General features: G+C 46.6%; 1 protein-coding gene across 5 annotated transcripts in view; it reads left to right on the top strand.

Moving 5' to 3' along the window:
* RGS6 (regulator of G protein signaling 6) overlaps positions 1-22,100 on the top strand; it is a 541,519-nt gene that overhangs the window by 452,837 nt on the left and 66,582 nt on the right. For all 5 annotated transcript variants that reach the window (XM_045072844.1, XM_045072849.1, XM_045072851.1 and 2 more), the window contains exons 5-12: positions 1,138-1,244; positions 2,456-2,507; positions 8,030-8,094; positions 11,618-11,694; positions 14,066-14,147; positions 16,055-16,129; positions 17,806-17,904; positions 18,974-19,035. In XM_045072844.1, the coding sequence (XP_044928779.1) occupies positions 1,138-1,244; positions 2,456-2,507; positions 8,030-8,094; positions 11,618-11,694; positions 14,066-14,147; positions 16,055-16,129; positions 17,806-17,904; positions 18,974-19,035 (619 nt within the window). The remainder of the gene's footprint in view (positions 1-1,137; positions 1,245-2,455; positions 2,508-8,029; positions 8,095-11,617; positions 11,695-14,065; positions 14,148-16,054; positions 16,130-17,805; positions 17,905-18,973; positions 19,036-22,100) is intronic.

Genomic DNA, 22,100 nt, shown 5'->3' with positions numbered 1-22,100 from the left:
TTCCCTGGGGAAGGAGCAGCTGCCAGGGACGAAATCCTTCTTTTTTGCTGGACCCATGATTCTTGAAGCATGCAGACTTTAAAAAGCATACTGGGCATCACTAAGCAAATAAGATACAACTTTGTTCTGACTCCACCAGTTATTTCCAAAGGATAGTTGATTCTAAATAAGCAAAACACTTGGATTATATCCAACCTCTTGAGAAGTTTGTGAGTAAAGACAAAACAAGTTGCTTTAAAAAATTCAGCGCTTACAAAATTAATAATTCTTTAGCGTCCTTAGGCATAGCCGTAATTTCCACATCCAAAAATTAAGTTTCTACCAGTAAGCGTGCTTTTATATTTGTGGAAGATTATCATGCATGGTAGAACCATTTAGATTTGTTATTTTTTTCCTTAGCTCTCCTCAGAATAAATATAAATTCTTAACTACGTGGATCTACTTAGGGCTGGCACTAAGTCACAAAACAATGGGTTGATTGTGGCAAAAATGGGCATATTTCTGTCAGGTCGGCCTCCCTTTGCCACTCCCCACTGCAGTGCTCTTAAGAAAGTGAGGTTTTACTCTGCGTCCACAAGAGAACGGAAATGCTCTCCTGTTCTCCAGTGGGACTGTCATATCAGGGAATGCCACGGGAGTCCAGAGTCTCTCTAGGCAATGAGGCTGCATGCTCACTGCTGGGGATGATAAAAATGATGAAAGTAGCAGCATGAATCTGGGCTCCCCGCACCTACTGAGCTCCAGGCCCTGCTAAGCACTTACCTGAAACATCCCCCTTGATGGAGGACAGGTGTCTATGTGCTGGAGCCCTGCTCTTCACCATGAAGCTACTTTCTTCTGGAGGTCTTGGGGGAAGTCAAGCAATGTCAGTGTCTCAGAGCTGGCATCCAGATGAGACCCAGACCCATGTTGGCCTTTTCCAACCCTGACACCCACCCCATCCAGACCAGTGCATTGATATCAAAATCAATGAATATTGATATCAATCAATGAATCATGCAGTTATCTGAGGGTGAGGACAGTTGACTTCCAGTTGCCCTTCTACCCTCCTGACTTACATTCCACGTAAGGAGTCCTGCACTCTGACGGCTTGCTAAATACTCCTCTCTCTCTCTCTCTCCCGTCCTGTCCAAGCAGTTGAAGCAATACACTTGGGAAGCCTTATAGCTGCCCAGGGCTACGTCTTTCCGATCTCAGACCACGTTCTCACCATGAAGGATGATGGCACCTTTTACCGTTTCCAGGTAGGCCTGCCAGCCCCTTGCTCTGAAGAACTGTCTCCTATCATCCGATCTCAGTTTAGAATGACCTGCAAAACCAAGGTCATTTAAGGGAGTAACCCTGACCTCCCCCTAGCACTGGGAAGGCCAAACAAGCTTTTATTTGGGCCATTTGTTGTTGAGGGAGTGGGGTTTCCACATATTTCCCCATTCATTCTGAAGAACAAACTTGGGGAGGTAAATATTACTCATTTGACAGATGAGAATACTGAGGCGCTCTGAGGTTTAGTAGATCTGGGAGGTGGCCTTGATTTGAGCGTGGGTCAGCCTCAGGGCAAAGTCCTTGATCTTTCTGCTCTGTCATGCTGCCTTCCTGGTGTGAAGTTTCTATCCACAGCCTAACCCCTCCCATCCATTTTCCTCTCCTTTTCTCAGATCCTGTCCTAGAGGGAAACGGGGCAGATGATAAGGGGCTGTTTCAAGGTCAACACCAAGGGGTTTGGAGTGGAGTTTTTCAGAGTCAAAGGGTATCTCAGTCTGCTCTGGCTACTATAGCAAAATAGCACAGACTGGGGGGCTTAAACAACAGAAATTTATTTCCCGCCGTTCTGCAGGCCAGATGCCCAGGGTCAAATTTCCAGCAGGTGAAGTCTGTGGTGAGAGCTGTCATTCAGGCTTTCCGACAGCCGCTTCTCACTATCCTCCTCATATAGCAGAGACAGAGAGAAAGCAAGCTCCCTGGCAGTTCCTCCAATAAGGACACTAATCCTATGGGATCAGGGCCCCACCCTTGTGACCTCTTTTAACTTTAATTACTTCCTTACTCCAAATACAGCCACCCTCCAGGCTAGGGCTTCCACATATCAGTTTTAGGGGCACACAATTCAAAGGGATAAAAGGAACTTGGAGCTTGCTTGCCCAGTAAACTGTGCGGGTCTGACTTCTCTTGTCTTGGGAGAAGATATGTTTGTCCTCTAAACTAAGTTTCTCATTTTTGCATTTATTTTACTCACCTTGGCTTTCATTTCTCAATACCTGGGTTAAAATGTTGACAGCCTCAACTGAATTAAGAACAGGAGAAAGTTGGGGATGTGGTATCGGCACAAAAGAGACAGGGCAGAGCATGTCCCCGGGAGGGTCGTCACTGGGTGCTAGAGAAGGTGGACCCTGCCTCCGGGCAGAGGAGAGCAGGTGCCAGCATTCCTCTGAGTCCTGACACCTGTGCTCTTTTGCAGGCCCCGTACTTTTGGCCTTCCAACTGCTGGGAGCCTGAAAACACCGACTACGGTGAGCAGTAAAGAAGTGTCACTCTTGGGAGTGTGGAAGACAAATGCCTGGTGTCTGGGTGACAGCCATGCAGGGAGGAGGGGTCGTTTTCCTGCTTAATCTTTTTCATACCATTGACATGTAATAAGCTCCCTGTTCCACATAATGAAGAAAGGCAGAGCACACTGAAAGGTGCAGCCTTTGGAAGAGAATGGGGGAAGGGAAGAAAAGTTCTATCAAGCTGTGGAGTCATGGAGAGCCAAGACAACAGCTGCTGACCAGTCCTTTCTGGAGCAGGGTTTCAGGGAGGGCTGGTTCCAGGGGCCACCTCCCCCTAGTTCTTTCCATTCTCACCATCTTGTCAAGACTTATTAATAATTCATTGGTGGTTTTGATAGTTAGACGTTAGTGGGAAAGGGAGACAGACCAGGGAGGAATGTACCGAAGGTACCCTGGTCGAGGAAAATAAGAGTGGATGAAGTTGGGAGCTTGGCAAGAAGGGAGTAGGCAGGGATCTGTTAGACTCTGGCCATATCCTCTCTATGAGACTTCCTCTGAAGAAGCTATATTATCCCCATACTCCAGATGAAAAACCTGAGCCTCAGAGAGGCCACACCCTCACACTTTTCACCTTGCATTCTCTTTATCTAGATGCTCAGTCATAAGCTCAGGGACTGGTCCTACCTGTTCAATCTCATGTTCCCCAGTGCCCTGTGCAGGGTTGAGGCATGGTTGGAACTCAGTAAATAGTTGCAGATAGTCCTGATTCTTTATTAAAGGTGATTCACAGACACTCAGTACAAGCATCAAAATTGGAACTCAGATCCAAAAGCCTTCCAGGCCAATGCTTCTTTCATGGTCTGTCCCTTTATACAGCGTCCTTGTCACTGACTTGGCTGCAGTGACTCTCCTTGGGACTGGAGTACTTGGTGAGACCCAAAGCTTCTCTCTAGGTTCTTTGCAGGATGGCTTGCTCAGGAAGGCAGAGGCAGCTGCAGAGACTAGGGGGAGCTGTGCAGCTGGGCAGTGTTCAGGGAAGCCTGTCCAGGAGACCTGGCAGTGCACTAGACTGGCTCCCTCCCAACCCCAGCCAGCATGTGGGAGCAAATTTGAGGGTGGGGTGCGGACAAGTCATTGCCCACCAATCGCACAGTTCTTTTGTTTTCAGGTCTGAAGGATGGTCCTTACATGGGGCGGTGGGGGAGGCCTTCTGATGGACCTCACAGCTGTCTGCAGGCACCACTCTGGGTCCCTCTGGAACTGGGCTGTGCTCTAAGTGATGTGATAAGTGGAGAGGCAAGGCTTCCAACTGAAAATCAGAGCTACATTTGGCTCATCAAAAAACAAGTCCTTCCAGGGCTGGAATACTGCTCGTGAAAGCCCAATTGGAAATTTGAGTCATTGTAGCTCAGATTCATGCAGCAGCCGTGTGCCCTGGTGAATCTAAAAACCAATATCCTTACAGGCAGTGAAGGGGCGGGGGAGAACATGGCAGGACCAGATAACTAGACCCTAGTGAGATGAGAATACCCACCTAAATATGGACCCACAAGCTTCAGCTGTTGGGTACTGCATACACCAGGCCATTAGTCCCCCGTCCCTACAGAGCTTCTCCACAACATGATTTTATGCACAGCATGAACAAGGCTAGAAATAACAATTTATATCAGGCTCTCATTAAAACAAAATTATTTTGACTTCCTATGCCTTGACTTGGGCAAATCAGGTGGAGAAGTCAAGGTACGGATCCAAAGTACTCACCAGCACTTCCAAAGCAGTTCAGTCCAAAAATCAAAGTATTTACCAAAAGAGAAGTTAGGGCAGCGGCTCCAAGATCAACTGACTCCACTGGCTGTGTGATCTTGGCAAGTTACTTAACTTCTCTGTGCCTCAAAAACTTCATGTGCAGATCAGAATAATAATAATTTCCCTTGTTTTCTAGTGTTGTTTTGTTACGATGAAATGCAGTGCTTGTAAGGTTTGGTGTGTGACCTATAGCAAGGATTCAGTGGAAACCCTGGTGGTTGTTAGTATTCTTATGACTAAGGTCGTGTTCGACAGTGTGCGTCCCGTGGTGGCCCTCTTGCAGAGAGGAGGTGAAAGCAAAGTGAGAAATCAGAATAGGTGTGATTCGGACTGATGAAGAACCCAAAAACTTTCGCTCATTCAACAAACCTTTACTGATCACCTACTCTGTGTCAGTTGCTAGGGCACAGATTTGAATAAATCACAGCCTTACCATCCAAACATTCCAGGCTGGGGGAGGCAGCCTGATGGGGAGGAAGAGGGTGGTGAGGAGGCCAACCTGAGTATTCAGAGGTTTCATGTCCATGAAGAATGACTGAGAAGGTCAAATCATTTGGGAGGGGCACGTTTATCAAAAAGCCATCAGCGTCAAGGAGAGACATTTAGAATGGAGGTAGCAGCTCTAGTGACTGTCAACAATGGGGAATGACCTGAAAAACATCCCTCGGCTGTAAAATGAAGATAATCACAGAACCCACTTCATAGGTTATTATGGGGACATAAGTGAACATTTGGAAAGTCTCTAGAACAGCATCTGATATCAGTGAGCTTCGTACAGGCGGTAGAGGTTATTATGGTGATGCCTCAAGACCATAACAACAGTGCTTGGCACACAAGAGGCCCTTGCTAAATATTTAAATGGGTGGATGAATGAATAAATGAATGAGCGGCGAATGTCATTATGAAAAAAACTCCGAAGCAGCCATCAGTTCTAATTCCCCCTCCAGCACCAATTGACTTGTGGGTAAATTCCGTCACCTCTCTGGGCCTTTGGTTTTCCCATCTGGCAACGAGGGGCCTGTGTTTGATGGTCACCAAGGTTACTTCCAATGCTAAAAGCCCATTGTACTACAAAGTGATCTGAGGGTATGAGGAACACAGAGAAATACATGTTATACAGGGTTCCTGATTTAAGAGATTGAGGTAAATATGTCACTCATGAAGACAAAGTTGGGGAAGGGAATCTGTTCTTCAAGTATATCGAAATAGGACGAGGGCAATAGTTTCTTATCTTTTAATCGCACGTGTAGCATATGAGTCAGTTCACTTCATAAGGTTTTTAATGTTTTCTTATTTTATCGTGGTGAGATGTGGTAAGCTTGAGATGGTAGTGATTCATCCCAGTGAGATGCCAGGAGGTAAGAGGGCAGGTGTGAGGGCAAGGAGACAAAGATTTAACAATAAGAACTTAAATATCGAAGAAAAACCAACCTCTGAGCTTATAGCACATCCCCCAGATGCCTTGTAATAGGGCTGGCTGCCATTGCCAATGGCCATTTGATTGGTTAGGTATTAGAGCAACCACCATTGAAAGTACTACAGTGACAGAGACAAGCCCCAAAATCTATATCAAGAAAAGGTCGATTCAACAGCCACACCCTACCTCCCTGGTTGTAGTGAGCAGGCTCCCTCACATGTGACATTAGCCACAGGGAAAGCAAGCTGAAAGCACGTGACCAAGTAGCTCATGGCCACCAGGAATGGTGCCCACTTTGCATTCTGGACATGGTATTTTACTTTCTAACCCAGCTAGCCCATTCTGACCCAGATGGGTTAAAAATTTCTCAGGATGATTCTGCTTAAGTAAAGTCCAGAGCCCAACTTGGGTTGGACTTTCCTGCATTTTCCATTTATCCAGTACAAAGTACTGCTTGGGACAGCATTGGCCAAGTAGCTTCCACCTCCACTGAGCGGCTCTGCCCCTGGGTCAATGAGAACAGCATAGCAGAGCTGGTGACAGGCTTCTCTTTAGTGGCCCCCAATTCCATAGGCTGCCTAAATGGTGGTCCAAAAGAGTGAAGAAGGTACCTTGTAATAAAGCAGATGCCTCTTTGGCATACATTATGGAGAGCTATGGCTACCTGGTTCTCTGGAAAAGCTGGTAAGTGGAGGATTATGCAGAAGAGATACATTCGTACCGTAATCACTTTGTATCAACATAAGCTATACAAAGGAACAATCATTTGACAGCATTTTGAGATAGGACCAAAGACTCTCTTAGATTAAAAGCCCCAATCATTGGAGTTTCTTTCTTAACTAAACGCTGAAGATAAACCATCCAGTGTGGGCATCTTTAAAGTGCATCAAGAATTCAAACATACTTTTGAAACAACCTGCATGTTGACTTCTCTCAGATTTTTATTGTTTCTCCCCATTTTCTCAGTTATTTCACTTCTACCAAACTCATGAACAATTGTGTCGGCCAACTCTTCTTCCCCAAGTTGTCCTGAACCATTCACCTGGGTCTTCCTGGAAACCACAACTCTCTCTTTTCACATTAATTTCATCAGTGAAATGTCATATTGAGGGAACTTGCATTATGAAAATAACAGGTATGCCTGACATCAACAGATCTGAGAGCACACGCAACTGACTCACTCTCACATACAGCTCAACGGGCATGAGCACACCAGAGTAGGCTGCCAGTCACGATCTCCCAGCGTATCGTAAGCTGCCATGAGCATGTTTCTCAGATCACATGGAGGAGGCTGGTTGATCCAGCAAGGAGCTGACTAGATCTCCTAGTTTAACTAAGTTGCCAAACCACAGGTCAGCCACAGGTCCTCTCCGACCTTCTCTCCTGTTCATCCTATAGGTCATTTGTACCGCTCATCTATCATCCTTGGATCATTTGACTTGACCCTGGAGAAGGAGGGAGATACTGAAGAAGCAGAGGCAGGGAGAAGAAGTGATAAAAGCAGGCTTTGGAAAGAATCCTCTGGAACTGAGGGCCAGTAACCCTTCCTTACCCTGGGAAGAGAGACCCAAGCTGTCCACCCTTTCCACTGTTCATCCACTCCACCGGTGGCCGGTGCTGGTGCTAGGTGTAGGGATTCAAGATTTGTAGGACACAACCTCTGCCCCTGAAGAGCCCTCAGCCTAGAGCTGGGGACAGTCTAATAAACCCATAATTATGGTGCACTGGAATCAAGTTTCATGGGTGAGGGTAGGGAGATGCTATCTGGAACACAGAGCTGGGTCTTTCAAGGTTAGGAGGAGGTTGCCAGAGAGAGGAAAAGAAGAGGGAAGTGGAAAGACCTGTGCAGAGACACATAGGCAGAAGCGTGGAGCTGAAAGGGGTTTGGGAACCTCTCATGCCAGTGAGGCAGGGAAGGAAGAGGTTGACAAGCCAAGCAGACTGGGTCTTAAAGAACCAAGCATGCCACCCTAAGGAGCCCCACCGTGCTCTGAGGTCACTGAGGAAGCAGGGCAGGGAGTGGAGGCAGGAAGAGAACATGATCATGTATGTCAAAGATGATCCTGGCTGGGGATGCTTGTGGTGAAACAGAGTGAGGAGAACTAAAGGGAGCAGTCAAGACGTGGGCAATGGAGTCCTCTTCCGATCCTGAGCATCAGGACGATTCCTGGAGGTTAGGAATCGCGGAAGCATCTTCTGCACCGCGCAGCCCTGGACACAGGGAGGGCTGGCTGCATGAGCAGACGGACAGACGGGTGGACAGATTTGTGACGCCACCGCACGGCCGGTTTTGCACATGTAATTCCTCTTCTTCCCTCAGCCATCTATCTCTGTAAGAGGACAATGCAGAACAAAGCAAGACTGGAACTGGCAGATTATGAAGCGGTAAGTGCGGTTCTTTCTCGGCTTAAGTGTGGGAGGAGAGTAAAACCGTATCTTTGGCTCTGGTTCTGCTTCGGTTTTTCCTTTTTTCTCTCCCTAGTCCCTTTTATCTGGGCTCCTTTGTTCTCAAGTCTTCTTAACACCCAATAAAATTGCATCTTTATACAAGAGCGCTCCAAACTCAGCAGTAAAAAAACAAATCGCTCAAAAATGGGCAAAGGACTTGAACAGACTCTTCACCGGAGAGGACATTACGGATGACAAATAAACCCATTAAGACATTAAGAGATGTTCAACAACAGCAGCCGTTAGGGAAATTAAGATTAAATCCAGGGTGAGATGCCACCGCAGACCTATCAGAGTGGCCAAAGTAAAGAGTCCTGGGAATGCCTAGTGGGAATGTGAAATGGCAGAACCACTCTGGAAAATGGACAGGCAGTTTCTTACAAAGTTAAGCATACACTTCCCATCTAACTGAGCAGTCCCGCTCCTGTGTACACACCCCCAAGAAATCAGAACTCCTGTTCACACAAAAACCTGGGTATAACAGCTCTGCTTGTGATAAGCAAAAGCTGAAACGACCCTGATGTGCTTTAGGAGGTGAAGGGTGAAATAAACATTGGTATGTCCTTTCAGGGAAATAAACTCTCCTCTGTGGTTGAGAAGGAGTAAACTGTTGTTCCACACAAGCACTTAGATGAGTACTCCAGAGGTTACATGAAATGAAAGAAGCCAGTCTCCAAAGATGACACGCTGTGTGATTCCATTTCCATGACACTCTCGTAAATACAAAACCGTCATGAGGGAGAACAGATCACTGGTTGCTGGGAGTTACAGGTCAGAGCATGATTTGGCTGTAAAGAGACAGCACAGGGAGTTTTTTGGGAATGATGGAACTATTCTGTATCCTGATTGTGGTGGTCGTTCCAGGAATCTAATTGATACCTGTGTTTCAGTGCATACGGCTGCACCAAAAGGAGAAAACGGAGACAATATGAGAATTTTTAAAACTTATTCTATGATAGTTTTTAATTGCATTTTTTAACCCAACTCCCCCATTCTTGGCAGTCGAATCTAAGGACCAAATTCAATCCAGAAGATATGTGTCCGATGAACAGACATGCCCACTTCTCCCCCTGCACCACCTTCTTTCAAAAAGGGGGTTCCTGCAAAACTTGAAGGTCCCACCACACTCAGACCCATTCCCGTTTAACAGAGCCATGGCACAGAAGCCTTGAAGCTCAGATAATTTTTGAAATATTTCAGATTTATGGTTGCAGATTCTTTCCCCTAAACCAAACTTTATATGGGTCAAAGAGAATCTGGGAAACTGACCAAATTGTCACACACCCTCCAGAAGGCACAGAAGCTGCTGAGCCAAGAAACGACTGAAAGGCTGGCAGCGAGGGGGAGGGGCAGCCCTGGGGGCAGCGAGGAGTCCTTCCCCGGTCAACCAACAACATTAACAGGACTTCCGGCTCCTTCCTTCCAAATCTCCCTCTCATGCTGCCCCAGTTTCCCACAATAAGTGTGAGGCCCATTGCATCAGACTTCTTTGCTCTTGGGAACCTGGGCACAAGCCAGTGGGGAAACAGTTCTGGAGGACATGGTACCTTTGACCCAGGGCCTCAGGACCTGGCCAAAGTGTGCTTATCAATGGGAGCCATTACACATAAATATATTGGAATACTATGATCTTCCCAAGCAAACCCTAGCATGGCTGTTCTGTGAATTTGAGTATCTGGACACCTAGTTCCTGTCCCCATCAGCCCTCACTTACCAGCCGTCGCCCCTCATTCAGAATCCATTCTCCTACCTCTGTGTACCCCGTACAAGGTGCTGCATCCCTCCCCTAGTGTGACCCATCCAAAAGACCCAGCCTGCAGAAGCAGGTGGCCTGTCCCCACTGTGTCTCTCTTCCCCACATTTTCCATGTTTTAGAAAAGGTCCTGTCTTTTAGAAAAGATAGCATCAACTCCAGATAGATTTTATTCCATTTTCTTCTCTCTTGCCCTATACTGTTCTGCTTTGGTATTTGTAAAGAATACGGCTTCAAGATGTTCTTTGAAGTTGACCTCTGCCTAAAAGTAGGTTAGAAAATTTAAAAAGTATTTTGTTTTCAAAATTCAGTGATTTTATTAATTTTTTTCTGATGACATAATCTCTTTGTAAAAAAAAAAAAAAAATTCAACCTGGCAATTGACAGACCTGTACCCCTGGGGCTAATAATACATTATATGTTTATAAAAAAAATAAAAATAATTTTTTTAAAATTCAAACAGCAAAGAAAGGAGAAAGCCTGCAGTCCTTCTCCCTTAACATTTCTTCTGTACATACATTTTTTTCCTTTACAAAAACAAAACAAAAAAACCTTGAATCATAGCCTGAACATTACTTTGTAAGCTGCTTCTTTCCCTGATCATATGCTGTAAGCATATTGAGAATCTTTCCTTGTCAGTAATAATAATCCACATTATTGGTTTTGATGGCTGCCTAGTATTCCATGGCATGTCTGTTCATAATTTATGTAACTGCTCCCTAATTGACTGATACGTAAGCATCACCAACTCTGCTTCCCATGAACAGTAGAAGAATGAAAGGAATAGGTTTTTTTTTGTTTTGTTTTGTTTTTTTTTTTTTTTTTGAGGTACTCATACACTGAGCCTTGATAATAACTGAGTTTATGTGGGTTGATCTTCAACTGAAGCTCCTTTTATATTAATAATCCCCTAATGAGGGTAATCAATTAGTGCTGGCATGAGCTCTATGAAAATACATAGCATAATGTGGGCTCTGTCCTTGCATTCCATCAGAATTAGGTGGATCATTAGGGGACCTGTCAAACACCCCCTTCGCTGTCCCCTTGCGCCATCAGGTAAGACTACAGACTTAGAGAAAAGCTTCTGCCCTCTTTCTCTAAAGGCAACCCTGGATGCCCTTTCTTTCTTTCTGTTTTTGGGTTTTCCTTTCATGAACATCACAAATATAGACTTTCCCTTTTCTCCTGCTTTTGAATCCAAACTTTCAAAGGCACGAATGCTAGGTCATCTGTGTTTCTCTTTCCTGCCGCCCTCCCGGGTCCCAGCTTGCTGGAAGATGCATCTTGAGAAATCCCTTCTTGCTTTTGCTCTCGGGGATGTCCAATAGGTGGCAAAAAGCGCCCCAGCCCCCGTCCCTTCCCCAAATCCCACATGAATAGCCACAAACCCTTCTTCCTTTTTTGCGTGGTAGTGATGGAAAGTGCCATGTGAGTTGCATTCGTGTAAAACACACGAGAAAAGAGGAATCCGGTGAACCACAGAGATTTCAGATTTAATGGGCGTGTAAATGAATATTAATAGTTCTGCTCTGTACAGCAGGGTCTGGGGCCGAATCACACTGGGTTCATATCCAGTGGATTTAAAGTGGGGCGCCGCTATTCCGCTGGGAGTAACCAAAATAGATGACCGCTTTGTAATAAGCATAGGTGTCAATGTGCAGACTTACAAGGATTAATGCCTTCTCGTTGATTTTGATTTCTCATTAGGAAAACTTAGCAAGACTCCAGAGGGCCTTTGCAAGGAAGTGGGAATTCATCTTTATGCAAGCAGAAGCTCAAGTGAAGTAGGTGAACTTGACAGAGACCCTGGAAAAGAGAGAAAGACTGTCGGGAAAGTGGAGGTGGTGTGAGAGTGGTTTCCTTCCACGGCCGGCCGGCCACGGCTGGTCAAATGCTGTCGTCTTGCACGAGAGCAGCAGAGTAGAAATCAAGGTCAAGATGGAGAAGTTTCATCTTTGTAATCAATGGCACTCTGAAATAATTTCAAAAGCATGTGTCTTAGCAGGCAATGGGCTTGCTCCCCAACGTAGAAATCTGGTTAGAAGAAGTTTCTATTTCCTAAAGAGATTTCCAAGTATTCTTCTGGGCTCAGGGGCTGAAAAAAACATCAGACCCACTTTTCTGGAGATTCTCTCTGCATAGAAAAGCATGCTGGAGCTTTAGGGAGGCCAGTCCCTCTCCCTTTGCCCCCAGAGGAGGGGCTGAGAACATCAGAAATAAGGCACAGAAGTCGGACATTGGAGTCCAGTGTGTTATGATTATTGCTGAAAAAATCCAGGTTCTAGGGCATTACTTTGGATCTGTGACCACAGATCTTTACCCTGGAATTCAACTTGCCCATGCTGAGCAGACCTAAATATCTGAGAAGCTCATAGCCCAGGGCAGATGTGAGCCCTGTAAGTTCACTGCATGTAGAGGGCAGGTGTCCCAAGAATAGGCTGGCCCATGCACAGGACCCAGAAAGGATGGACCTGAGCTTTCTCAATTCCTTCTTTCAGAGCCACCAACAAAGTAAAGGCCCTTTTTCTCCCCCGGAGTCTAAGAGATAAAAGACTAGCTGGAATATTTCCCCCATAATTTTCCCTCCCCAGGGGGGTATAGTGGAAATTCCTACCTCCCTGTAGACAGGAGGCTTGTGGCCCCCTGTCCACAAGCACAGTTGTCAACCAGGTCCTTTCAGTTCTAGGAAAAGAACTAGCTCGGCTTGGGGTCTCTTTTGCCCTCCCCAGCAACGATCTCTGATTTAACCAGAAGTGTTCACAGAAGAAATGGGGCAGAGGAGGGGGTCAGAAAAGGACGCTGAGCTAGGCAAAGGCAAGCATCTTTTCTCTGGATGCCACTTGTCCCGGAGCAGGGCCCCTCTGCACTCTTTGGGCAGCTTTGCAGCCTGTCACCCAGGGTTGGGTCTCAGGCCATACGGTTGGGCATCTCTCACAGGTGTGTGGTCATTGATGGAAATGACCCAAGGACTTCGTGTCCAGTGGCTGATGTAGTACAATGGCCCTTCCCCTCCCTCTGCAGTCTCTACTTTCCCCTCAGTCCACAATTCCACATGCAGAGCCTACCTGGTGTTGCCAGTAGCCAGGAGTGAGGTGGGCACTGGAAGCTGAGCTGAGCTGGAGGAGCTGTGGGCCCCAAGGAAAGAGAAAGTGGGAGCAGGGTTGAGAGGGGAGGAGGAGGCAGAATCCAACCTGTGTACTCAGAAGCCACTGCGAAGCAAAGAGGAGAGCTAATTTTCACATTAAGGATCACCCAGCATCGTATGTTGAAAAAGGCGGGGAAATTGTTACTTTGTACATACACAGTATTTCTCAATTAACTTTTTTGATTAAGTCTGTGATTATATTATAATTGTGGGCCATTGAAGTACACAGTAATTATCACAGAAATCTCAGGGTGATTATGGTTTATTTCAGGGCTGTAAACTAAAGTGCTCCCAAGAGAGCCAAGAACCAGAAGTTACACAATTAATCTGTTACTTTTTACTTAGAGAGGTAATATGATGTAATACAGGCTTAAAAGAAAAAAAAAAAAACTCTTATCTATTTACTGATCAGAACATAATGAATCTGTCTTTGTCACCTGTAATTTCCCTTCTGCAATTTGTGCCTCCCCCAGCTGAAGCTAGCCATATTTGCCTTCTGGTTCTTGTCACATGCTAGGGCTATTACTCTGCTTTTAGAAAGCTAGAGGCTTTAAGTGACTTTTAAAACATGCAATTGCAGTATTTTGAAGACATTTCTATTGACTCTGAATCTAAAGCAAATTCTCAAACTTGAGGATGAAACACGGCAGGCCTATTGTTACATTCTTTCCTATAATTTGAATACGCAGTATCCACTTTGATGGGGGGTGGGGGTGTGTCCAGGGATAATTCAATACTGAATAATCTCAATCTTAATCATTCACTTGGACAGTTGGATTCTGGTTCTCTCCTTAGGCCCACCACATTCAGTCCACATCTGTGATGACTTGCAGTCCAGCCTAAGAAAAATACTCATCCCACGTGTGGACTTCTGTAGGTTCCTTTGAGGGAAGGGTCCACCCCTATGTCACAGCCCTGCAGAGAGCAGGGACTGCACAGATGCCAAGAGCCCCGTGTGCACTAAGCCCCTAGAAACAGGAGCCTCTGATTTCCTTCCTTTGCTCTTCCAGGATAGATCGGAAAAAGGACAAGACGGAAAGGAAAATTTTGGATAGTCAAGAACGGGCCTTTTGGGATGTGCATCGGCCAGTGGTGAGAAAGCTCCCCTTGCTTCTCTGTGTTTTTGTTTTGTCTCCCTCTTCCTTCACTTGAAAGAAAAGACTCTCTTTAGCCACCACGTGTCTCATTCTTAAAATTAAAGAGCATTGCTGAACTTTGTGAAACTGGTTTTGCCATTCCGTCAATATAATGTGGGTGGGTTGTCTGGAATGTATGACAGTTTCAGCTTTTAAGAGTTATTCATCCATGAAATACAGACTTGGAACAGGAGAACTGTAGGGGCTCCCCTGGGACCTCTGGGCCCCAGAAGTTTACAGCCCCAAAATAAGCAGTTTCTGAGTTTTTTTGTTTTTTTTTTTTTTGTTTTTGGAGGGGTTTTTTTAGTATATTTGGGTGCTCCCAAATTGGGTGCATCAGTAGTTACAGTTGTTAGAACTTCTTGTTGGATTGTCCCCTTATTATGATACAGTGCCCTTCTCCTCTCGTTTGTCTTTGGTTTTTAAGTCTGATATAAGCACAGCTAGCTCCAGCTTTCTTTTGACATCCATTTGCATGATAGATGTTTCTCCCTCCCCTCGCTTTGAACAAGCAGTTTCCATTTCTGCTGTCATTCAACTCTATATCTTAGAATAATCTTCCTCAAATGTGGTCCATTGTCAGTATTCACGGTAGTTACATTCTGCAAAGTAACTGTGCACGCTGAATTAGTCAGGGCTGAGCCACTATCCCAGGAGACATGCAGGGCTTGGTTCCTCTGGTCCCAATCTTTTCTTCAGTTGATCGGTAGGTAACCATGTCCACAGCCTGCTTCTGTTTAAAGACGTCTTATTTAATGTATGTTGTTGATTCATGAATACTGAATTCGGGACCACCAGTGTTCTCTAACTGACACACCTGTGTTCCCTGTCACACACCCCACGGCCCTCTTGCGAGTAGGAACACAAGAGGTCACATCACACTGTGCTCCGGGGCTGTGTTAAACAGCAAAATCACCAACAAAAAGCACAGAAATGTGGAAAAGGTGGTCCTAAATAGATCGTCAAAAGAACATTTGTTCACAGTAAGAGATGAAACAGAAAGGCAGAGCCTCACCTTTGCCTCACCGGGAACACACACATTGGGCTCCGCACAGCCTTTGCTGCTCTGTCTGTATCCACAAGTGATCACGAAGCAGCACAAAGAGGGACTCGGGGGTTATGAATAAAGTTTAGCTCGTAGGTGAACTCACAAAGACAAATTCCATGCATAATGAGGTGCGATTGGATTTCTAATTTCCTATGATTAAGACAAATCTTGCATTTTCCTCATGAAATGGAACTGGAATGAGGAAACTATGTCCTCAAACTATGTCTAAAAGCTGGTTAAAAGCAAACCACAAACTATTTCCCCATCGTGATATTGGATTGTTGTAGATGGTCAGATAATGTTTAGTAACAAAGGCTGTGGTTGAAACGATCTGGCCACTCTGAATAAGAAGTTTACTCTGGGGACACCTGAGTGACTCAGTGGGTTAAGCATCTGCCTTCAGCTCAGGTCATGATCCCAGAGTCCTGGGATCAAGTCCTGCATCGGGCTCTTTGCTCATCGGGGAGCCTGCTTCTCTTTCTCCTCTTCCCCCGACTTGTGCTCCCTCTCTCACTCTCTGTCTCTCTGGCAAAAAAAATAAAAATCTTTTAAAAAAAAAAAAAGGACTTTTCTGCTTATAAACTCTTCACTCTACCCTCTGCATTGTTACCCCTAGATAGTGAGGGGTAGGCTCTGTGCAGGAACACATGCTGAAGACGAAACGTCTTTGTAAAAGGAACAGTGAACAGCCAAGTGGAGTTAATCATGTAATACCTGTAATGGGAAAGACAGAGACTGGGTCTCATGGTGTTGCTAGGGTCACAATGGAAGATGTGATTTTCACTTGGTAATTTATATGATTTTTTTTTTCTCAGCCAGGCTGTGTGAACACAACAGAAATGGATATCAGGAAATGCCGACGTCTGAAGAACCCACAAAAGGTTAAAAAGGTTCGCTAGTTTAGCTAAATTAAAAATTCTTGATGCAAATAGCCCTTCTGTTTCTAGTACTGTTCAAACAGTCGTTTGCTATTTGTTAATTCTACCCCATTTTGTCCTTTGAAACCATTTCATTCATTCATTCTACAAATATTTGTGGAGTGGCTGGTGTGTACTTGGCGCCCTTCTTGCTGCTGAAATACGGTGACACAAGTTGTCACAAAACCCACAGCCTGGGAGAGAGGGTGCGGGGGCAGGGGGTGAACCCCCAGGCAGTCCAGAGAGCTGTGGCAGGGACATGCTGGATGGTGCCAGGGAGCCAGGAGGGGACACCAGACCCGGGGCTCCCTGAGGGCTTCCAAAGTAGGCTCAAGTGTGCTGAGGTGTGGAAGGTGAGTAGCAATTGGCTCTGGGAAGGAAAAGAAACTAAAGGAACAAAAATTATCCAAGTCCCACAGGTGAAGGTGAGCTTAGTACTTTGAAAGTCTTTTATGTAGCTAGATCGTCCAAATTCAAATCACCATCGTGCCCAGCTGTGAATGGGCCAACCATCATTTATCCGTGTTTCACTCTCCTGGAAGTGGCAGTGGCCATGACATACTCGAGGCTGCCCCCCTCAACCTGCCCCACAACTGGTATACCCCAACTTCACCATGGCACCAAGGGCCGTATTGTTGGAGGACATATCTGTCCCCCATGATGTTAATTTCAAGAAGCTAGAGTTGTACCCCAAGGCATTGCTGTTTCTTGTGATGGCCAATCCTCTCATTTTCTCAGACACACACACACACACACACTCACATAAGACATGACATATATTTCAACTTCTTGAATCCACTTACATATTTTATTCTTTACTGAGATGAGTTATGCCCTTGTAGGTTTTAGACCTTATGATATTAGTCTTAAAACATCCTCATTTAATCGTTAAGGGCCCCCTAGTTTTAATCTTCCAGAATTTCATGGACCTCACATCCTCTCTATCTGACCCCTTCTTGATTTTATAAATTTAAGCTATACATTGCATAGCCTTTGGGGTTTCATTTCATACCCAGAGCAAAGATTATCTTTCCTCTGTCTCCAGCACAAGGAAACTGCTTAATAAGCAGCCATAGCATAGGGAGAAACTGAGGCCATAAGCTGTTTGGCTGAAAAGGAAAGAGTCTGAAACCTGACACTCGCCAGTTTCTACCAGAGGAGCATGTCATCTACCGGGGAACAGAAAGTCTAGAGAAGCTCCTCCATGCATAACTTTCAACAGTTGTTCTTGAACTTTCTTGTGCCTCAAAATCACCTGGGCCATTTGATAAAAGTGTAGGCTCCCACACCCTGCCCACAAAGACTCAGTAGGTCTGGGGTTGGGGCTCAGCAATGTGCACCTTTACCAAGAACCCCCAGATGATTCTTTGCAGATGGTCTAGGGCCATATTTGGAGACACGCTGATAGTCAAGAGATGGTTGCTGCTTAGTGAAAGGAAAGATCATCTAACAGTGGTAGCCCAAAGATGGGACAAGCTGCCTGAAGAGGAAGAGGTCCCCTCACTGTAGAAATTGGCAGGGGCTGGTCACTTATTGTCAGGACATTACAGAGGGGATTGGAAGCATCAAAAGAGCTCTTGCAGTGCCCACCCCTAAGGCACCCTGCCCCTCTGAGGATGCATGATTCTATCTTCTTGCTTCTTCTCTAGTCAGTGTATGGCGTGACAGAAGAGTCCCAGTCGCAAAGCCCCGTACACATACCCAGTCAGCCAATCAGGAAAACTACAAAAGAGGACATCCGGAAACAGGTGAATGAATTGACTACTGCACTCCCAGGAGGAGACGTGGCCAGGTTGAAAACCCTTTGAATGTTCACCTCTGAAGGCTGAGTGAGCTTTGAGTTCCTGGAAACCACAGTGGAACCCAGCTGTGGATGACCTGAACCTCTGAGTGCTGTGTGCGAACAACCCACCGAAGCTCGAGAGGACAAAATCTCTACCGAGTTCCCCCAGCAGTTATTAGAGACAGACGTAGAGGAGTGATCCCAGTCTCTTGGGGTTCCCACAGAATGCCGTGGAAACTGATGGGGGTGGGGGGGACAGATGTCACAGAGTCCTTAAGATTGTAATGAACTTGCAGAGTAAGGCAGCTCAGAACCACCAGACTTTATTGCTGTGATTCAAAAGGCAAGTTTACAAATAAAGAAAGCCCCACTCTCTGTGCCACTTCAGCTTTATTTGGTTCAATGTTGCCTTCCTTCATGATGAGAAGCTAACTGGTCAACCAGGGACAGCAGACAATGGCTAATTACATGACTCCTTTCTAGGGTTCACTGACAATGAAGTGACTTCAAGATCTTTATGTTATGTTTTACTAGCTTCTGAGGGGGAAACCCAAAGGTGCCCACCCCTGACAAGTTTATTTGGGGTGGGCAAGAGGAAACATATGTGAAGTCGCTATTTGATGATCTAGTCAAGTACACCAAGCATATGGTGGGTGTAATGTAGTTGTGAAAGGTGTGCAGAGGGAAATCACTGGAAATCAGTCCAACCAGATATTTACAGTGCGTCTAAGTGCTGCTAAGCTTCCTAGGATGTCTACCACTGCCTTTAAGCTTGCAATCACTTTTGGGAGTCAAGACTTAGGCTACAACACAGTACAGAATATTAGCATAGGCTAAATTGTGGAGTGTGATTCCCGAATATGGTGGGAACTTCCAGATGGGCCAATGATTGTTGGAATGCAAAGCTGGTGCATTGGCAAAGGCTGGCCAGAAGAGCTGTTTGGTTATGGATGGAAATACAAGGTTTGGGTTCATAGGGAGAAGGGGGAAAAAATCAAGTTTGATCTTAATACCTTTGTTCTATCTTTCCCCAGATAACATTTTTGAATGCACAGATTGACAGACATTGTTTAAAAATGTCCAAAGTGGCTGAAAGGTATGTTTCCCCTCAATAATATTACTGTTTTCCTCTAATTTAACAAAAGAAAAATGTTACGGGGTCACAGCTAACAAGTATGTACCACACCAAGAGGCAGACCATAGTCATCTCTTAAACTGATGAGTGAAAAAACACAGACCCCACACAAGTACCGCTAAGACAGCAGACCTCCCTTGAGTGATGTCAAGAAACATTCCATTGTTGAAGCTTTCCAGGGGGTGGCCACGGGACCTTGTCAATCCAGGAAGAATGTCCTTAAAAGCTACGTAATGCACTTTAACCTTCAGCCTCTTGATTAATTCAAATAGAATTAGTCCCTTTTCAGCTATAAAATGCCCAGATTCCTTTACGGGGGAGGAAAATGATGTGTGCCCTTTGAGGTGTTGGCCGCGCTCGTTGGAGGGGGCCAAGCCATCAGGAGGCGTTCCACCTCCACACACCATCAATCCCAGAACCGCATTAAATCAACCGTAAAGAAAATATTTGGCACCTCCAGCCCGGCTTCCTCAGGAACGTTCGTGCTACAGTCTGCACCCGGAGCTGGTTCCACTCCCACTCTGTTAACGCAGGGGAAACTCAATTTTGTCAACTAAATGGTCTGTTTTTCGAATCCTCGGTGAAGAGGAGAGACCCCCTGGGGAATCCGTGATGGAATAAATCTGATCAGACAGTCTCACACCGAACGATTGTCCCTCCATATGCTACTGTTTAAGCGATGACCAGTATCTGAGGGAACAAAGTTTTAAGCTGGGTCTTAGCATTTACTGGATATTGGCATAAAGTGGATCCTTTAAATCCAACTCATACAGAGGGCTGGCTGTGTGTTCAACCTATGAGCCTGTCTCTGCTGGCCCCCAGGTTGATCTCCCTCCCCTTTCTAGATGAAAAACAAGAAATTGAGGCTAAGAAAAATTCCTCTCCCAAATCCAAAACGCTAAGTGAGCACCCTGTGTTCAGGGGACCAAGAACATCCCTGGCTTGGAGCCGGCATCTCCGTCTATCCCAGGACTCACTGATCATGTCGCTATTGACATCCTGGGCGGTCCTCTGCATTTTAGGATAATTAGCAGCCTTCCCGACTTCTGCCTACTTACTAGATGCCAAAACCCACCTCACAATCATGAGAACCAAAAATCTCTTCAGGCATCATCCAACGTTCCCAGGGCAGAGCCAGGAGGGAGGCAGAATCGCCCCTTGTGAGAATCACTGAGATTCCCATTTTCTCCAAAGAAAGCATTCTGCAAGGTGGCCGGAGGCTGGAGCTCAGCTTGCACTTGGACCTGGATTTCTGTGGAGTCAGGTCTGCTGCTGCCTCTGCTAGCCACAGAGCCACTGCCCACCCCCAGCTGTCATGTTGGGGGTCTCCCCAAGTACCAGCTTCTAAAATTGCTTTCTGATCTCACTGTGGTTGCCTTTGTCCCAGAGAGTGGCCATGAGGGAGGTGGTGGGGTGACATTGCGTGCGTTGGTGCCGTAGCCTGTAAGGGGCTCTGGGCTTCCATCTCTGTGAAAGAGGGGCAGGAATGACTGTCCCCATGTGCTGGGAGGATCAGCGTGAGTCACACCTGGCCTTTAAAGGGCACATGAGACTTTGCAGTCCTAGGAGAGCATGTGTGTGTGGCGGCGGTTTCGGGGGATGGGGTGAAGCATCTTCCCTTGGGTCAGTTCATTCGGGTCCAGTGGTTTTGAGCAGGACTGTCCAGGCAGGGAGGGGTTCAGAATGGGGTTTCCCAAACCCTAGCTGTGGGGATTTGGATTCAGTGACTCCAGGTAGATCCAGAGGAGCCTGCATTTTGAATAATCTGCAGGTGCACTGACCAGGTCTCCTTGGGGAAGCCACTGTGTAGCCCTGAGGCTCTGTGCTCAGCCTGGAGCTGTGTGACCTGAGAGCTCACAGAAGAAGGGGCACCCTGCTTTGATTTCTGGGGGATGTGGGGATAGAGCCTGAACCAGTCAGCCTGAGGGAAGCCCACTGACTCCTGGCAGGTGTGCGGGGCTGAGGCGGGGCCCGGAGACGGTCTGGGTGGGGCGGGGAGCCTGGCAGGGCCTGGTGTGTGTTTGTTTAGCGCTGTCAGGGAGGGCCCCACCTGGCAGCATCTCATTATGCTTGAGGCTGCTCGACTGGCACCGGAGAGATGATTCCAACCAGCCTGTCCTCACTCCCAGCTCGAAGCTTCCGGAGTCTCCGCCCAGCAGAGACCAGATTTTATTCCCAGCAGCAATAACTGGCAACTTTTCAATGTGACACAAGGGTTTTTCATTAGAACCACGAGGAAACTCCCAGATAGAGAGGAGGAGGGAGAGGAGACGGGTGTGAGCAGGAGATAAAGCAGTCCAGAGCCTCAGGCCGTCTGCAGCGGCGGGGGCGGGGACGGGGAGGAGGTGCTGGCAGCTGGCCCTGGGTGCGACTGCTCTGCTCACCGAAGCTGAAAGCTGAGCTGTCTCAGGTGGGCGCACACATCCCCGAGCCGGCGCTGCTCTCCCTGGGCCTCCGGCAGGTGATGGGTGGTAATCAGCCGCCAAGCAAAGGACCTCGTCCCCCAGAGAACAGGTGCATGCCATGCAGTTCCCTGGGAACTGATGCTGGGGAGAGGCTCCAGGGCTGGTGATGGGTTGGGTCAGGCTGTGGTCAAAGGTTGTGAGCACACCCAGCCGGGAAGGGAATAGGGACACTTGCCTACTGAAGGAGCCCAGCAGGACGAATCAGGGGATGGGTGTGGAGCCAAGCATCAGGGCTGGGGTCCTGCCTCTGCCCGTTTTCTAACTGTGCAACCTTAGGTAGGCTGCTTTATCTTTCTGTGCCTCCGTTCTGTTTCTTTAAAGGAGAGAGAACAGTAGCACTAACTTACAGGGTTAATGAGTTCATCCAGTCCTTGGCATGTATTACACAGGCAATAAATATGAACCATTATTTTTATCATTTTTAATGATTTATTTATCATTAAGCACCCTATGGTGCTGAATGGTGTCTTGGAAAGGAGCAGACTTCAGGTACGTGGAACAGAAAGAACTGGGTGTTTGGTGTTCAGAGGAAGCCATAAAGGGCAAGCCACGAAGTGAAGC

Source organism: Mustela putorius, unplaced genomic scaffold (assembly GCF_011764305.1).
Source record: "Mustela putorius furo isolate JIRA1106 unplaced genomic scaffold, ASM1176430v1.1 tig00000129_pilon_pilon_pilon, whole genome shotgun sequence".
In the NCBI taxonomy this organism is placed as follows: Eukaryota; Metazoa; Chordata; class Mammalia; order Carnivora; family Mustelidae; genus Mustela; species Mustela putorius.
This window is presented reverse-complemented; position numbering and strand designations above follow the sequence as displayed.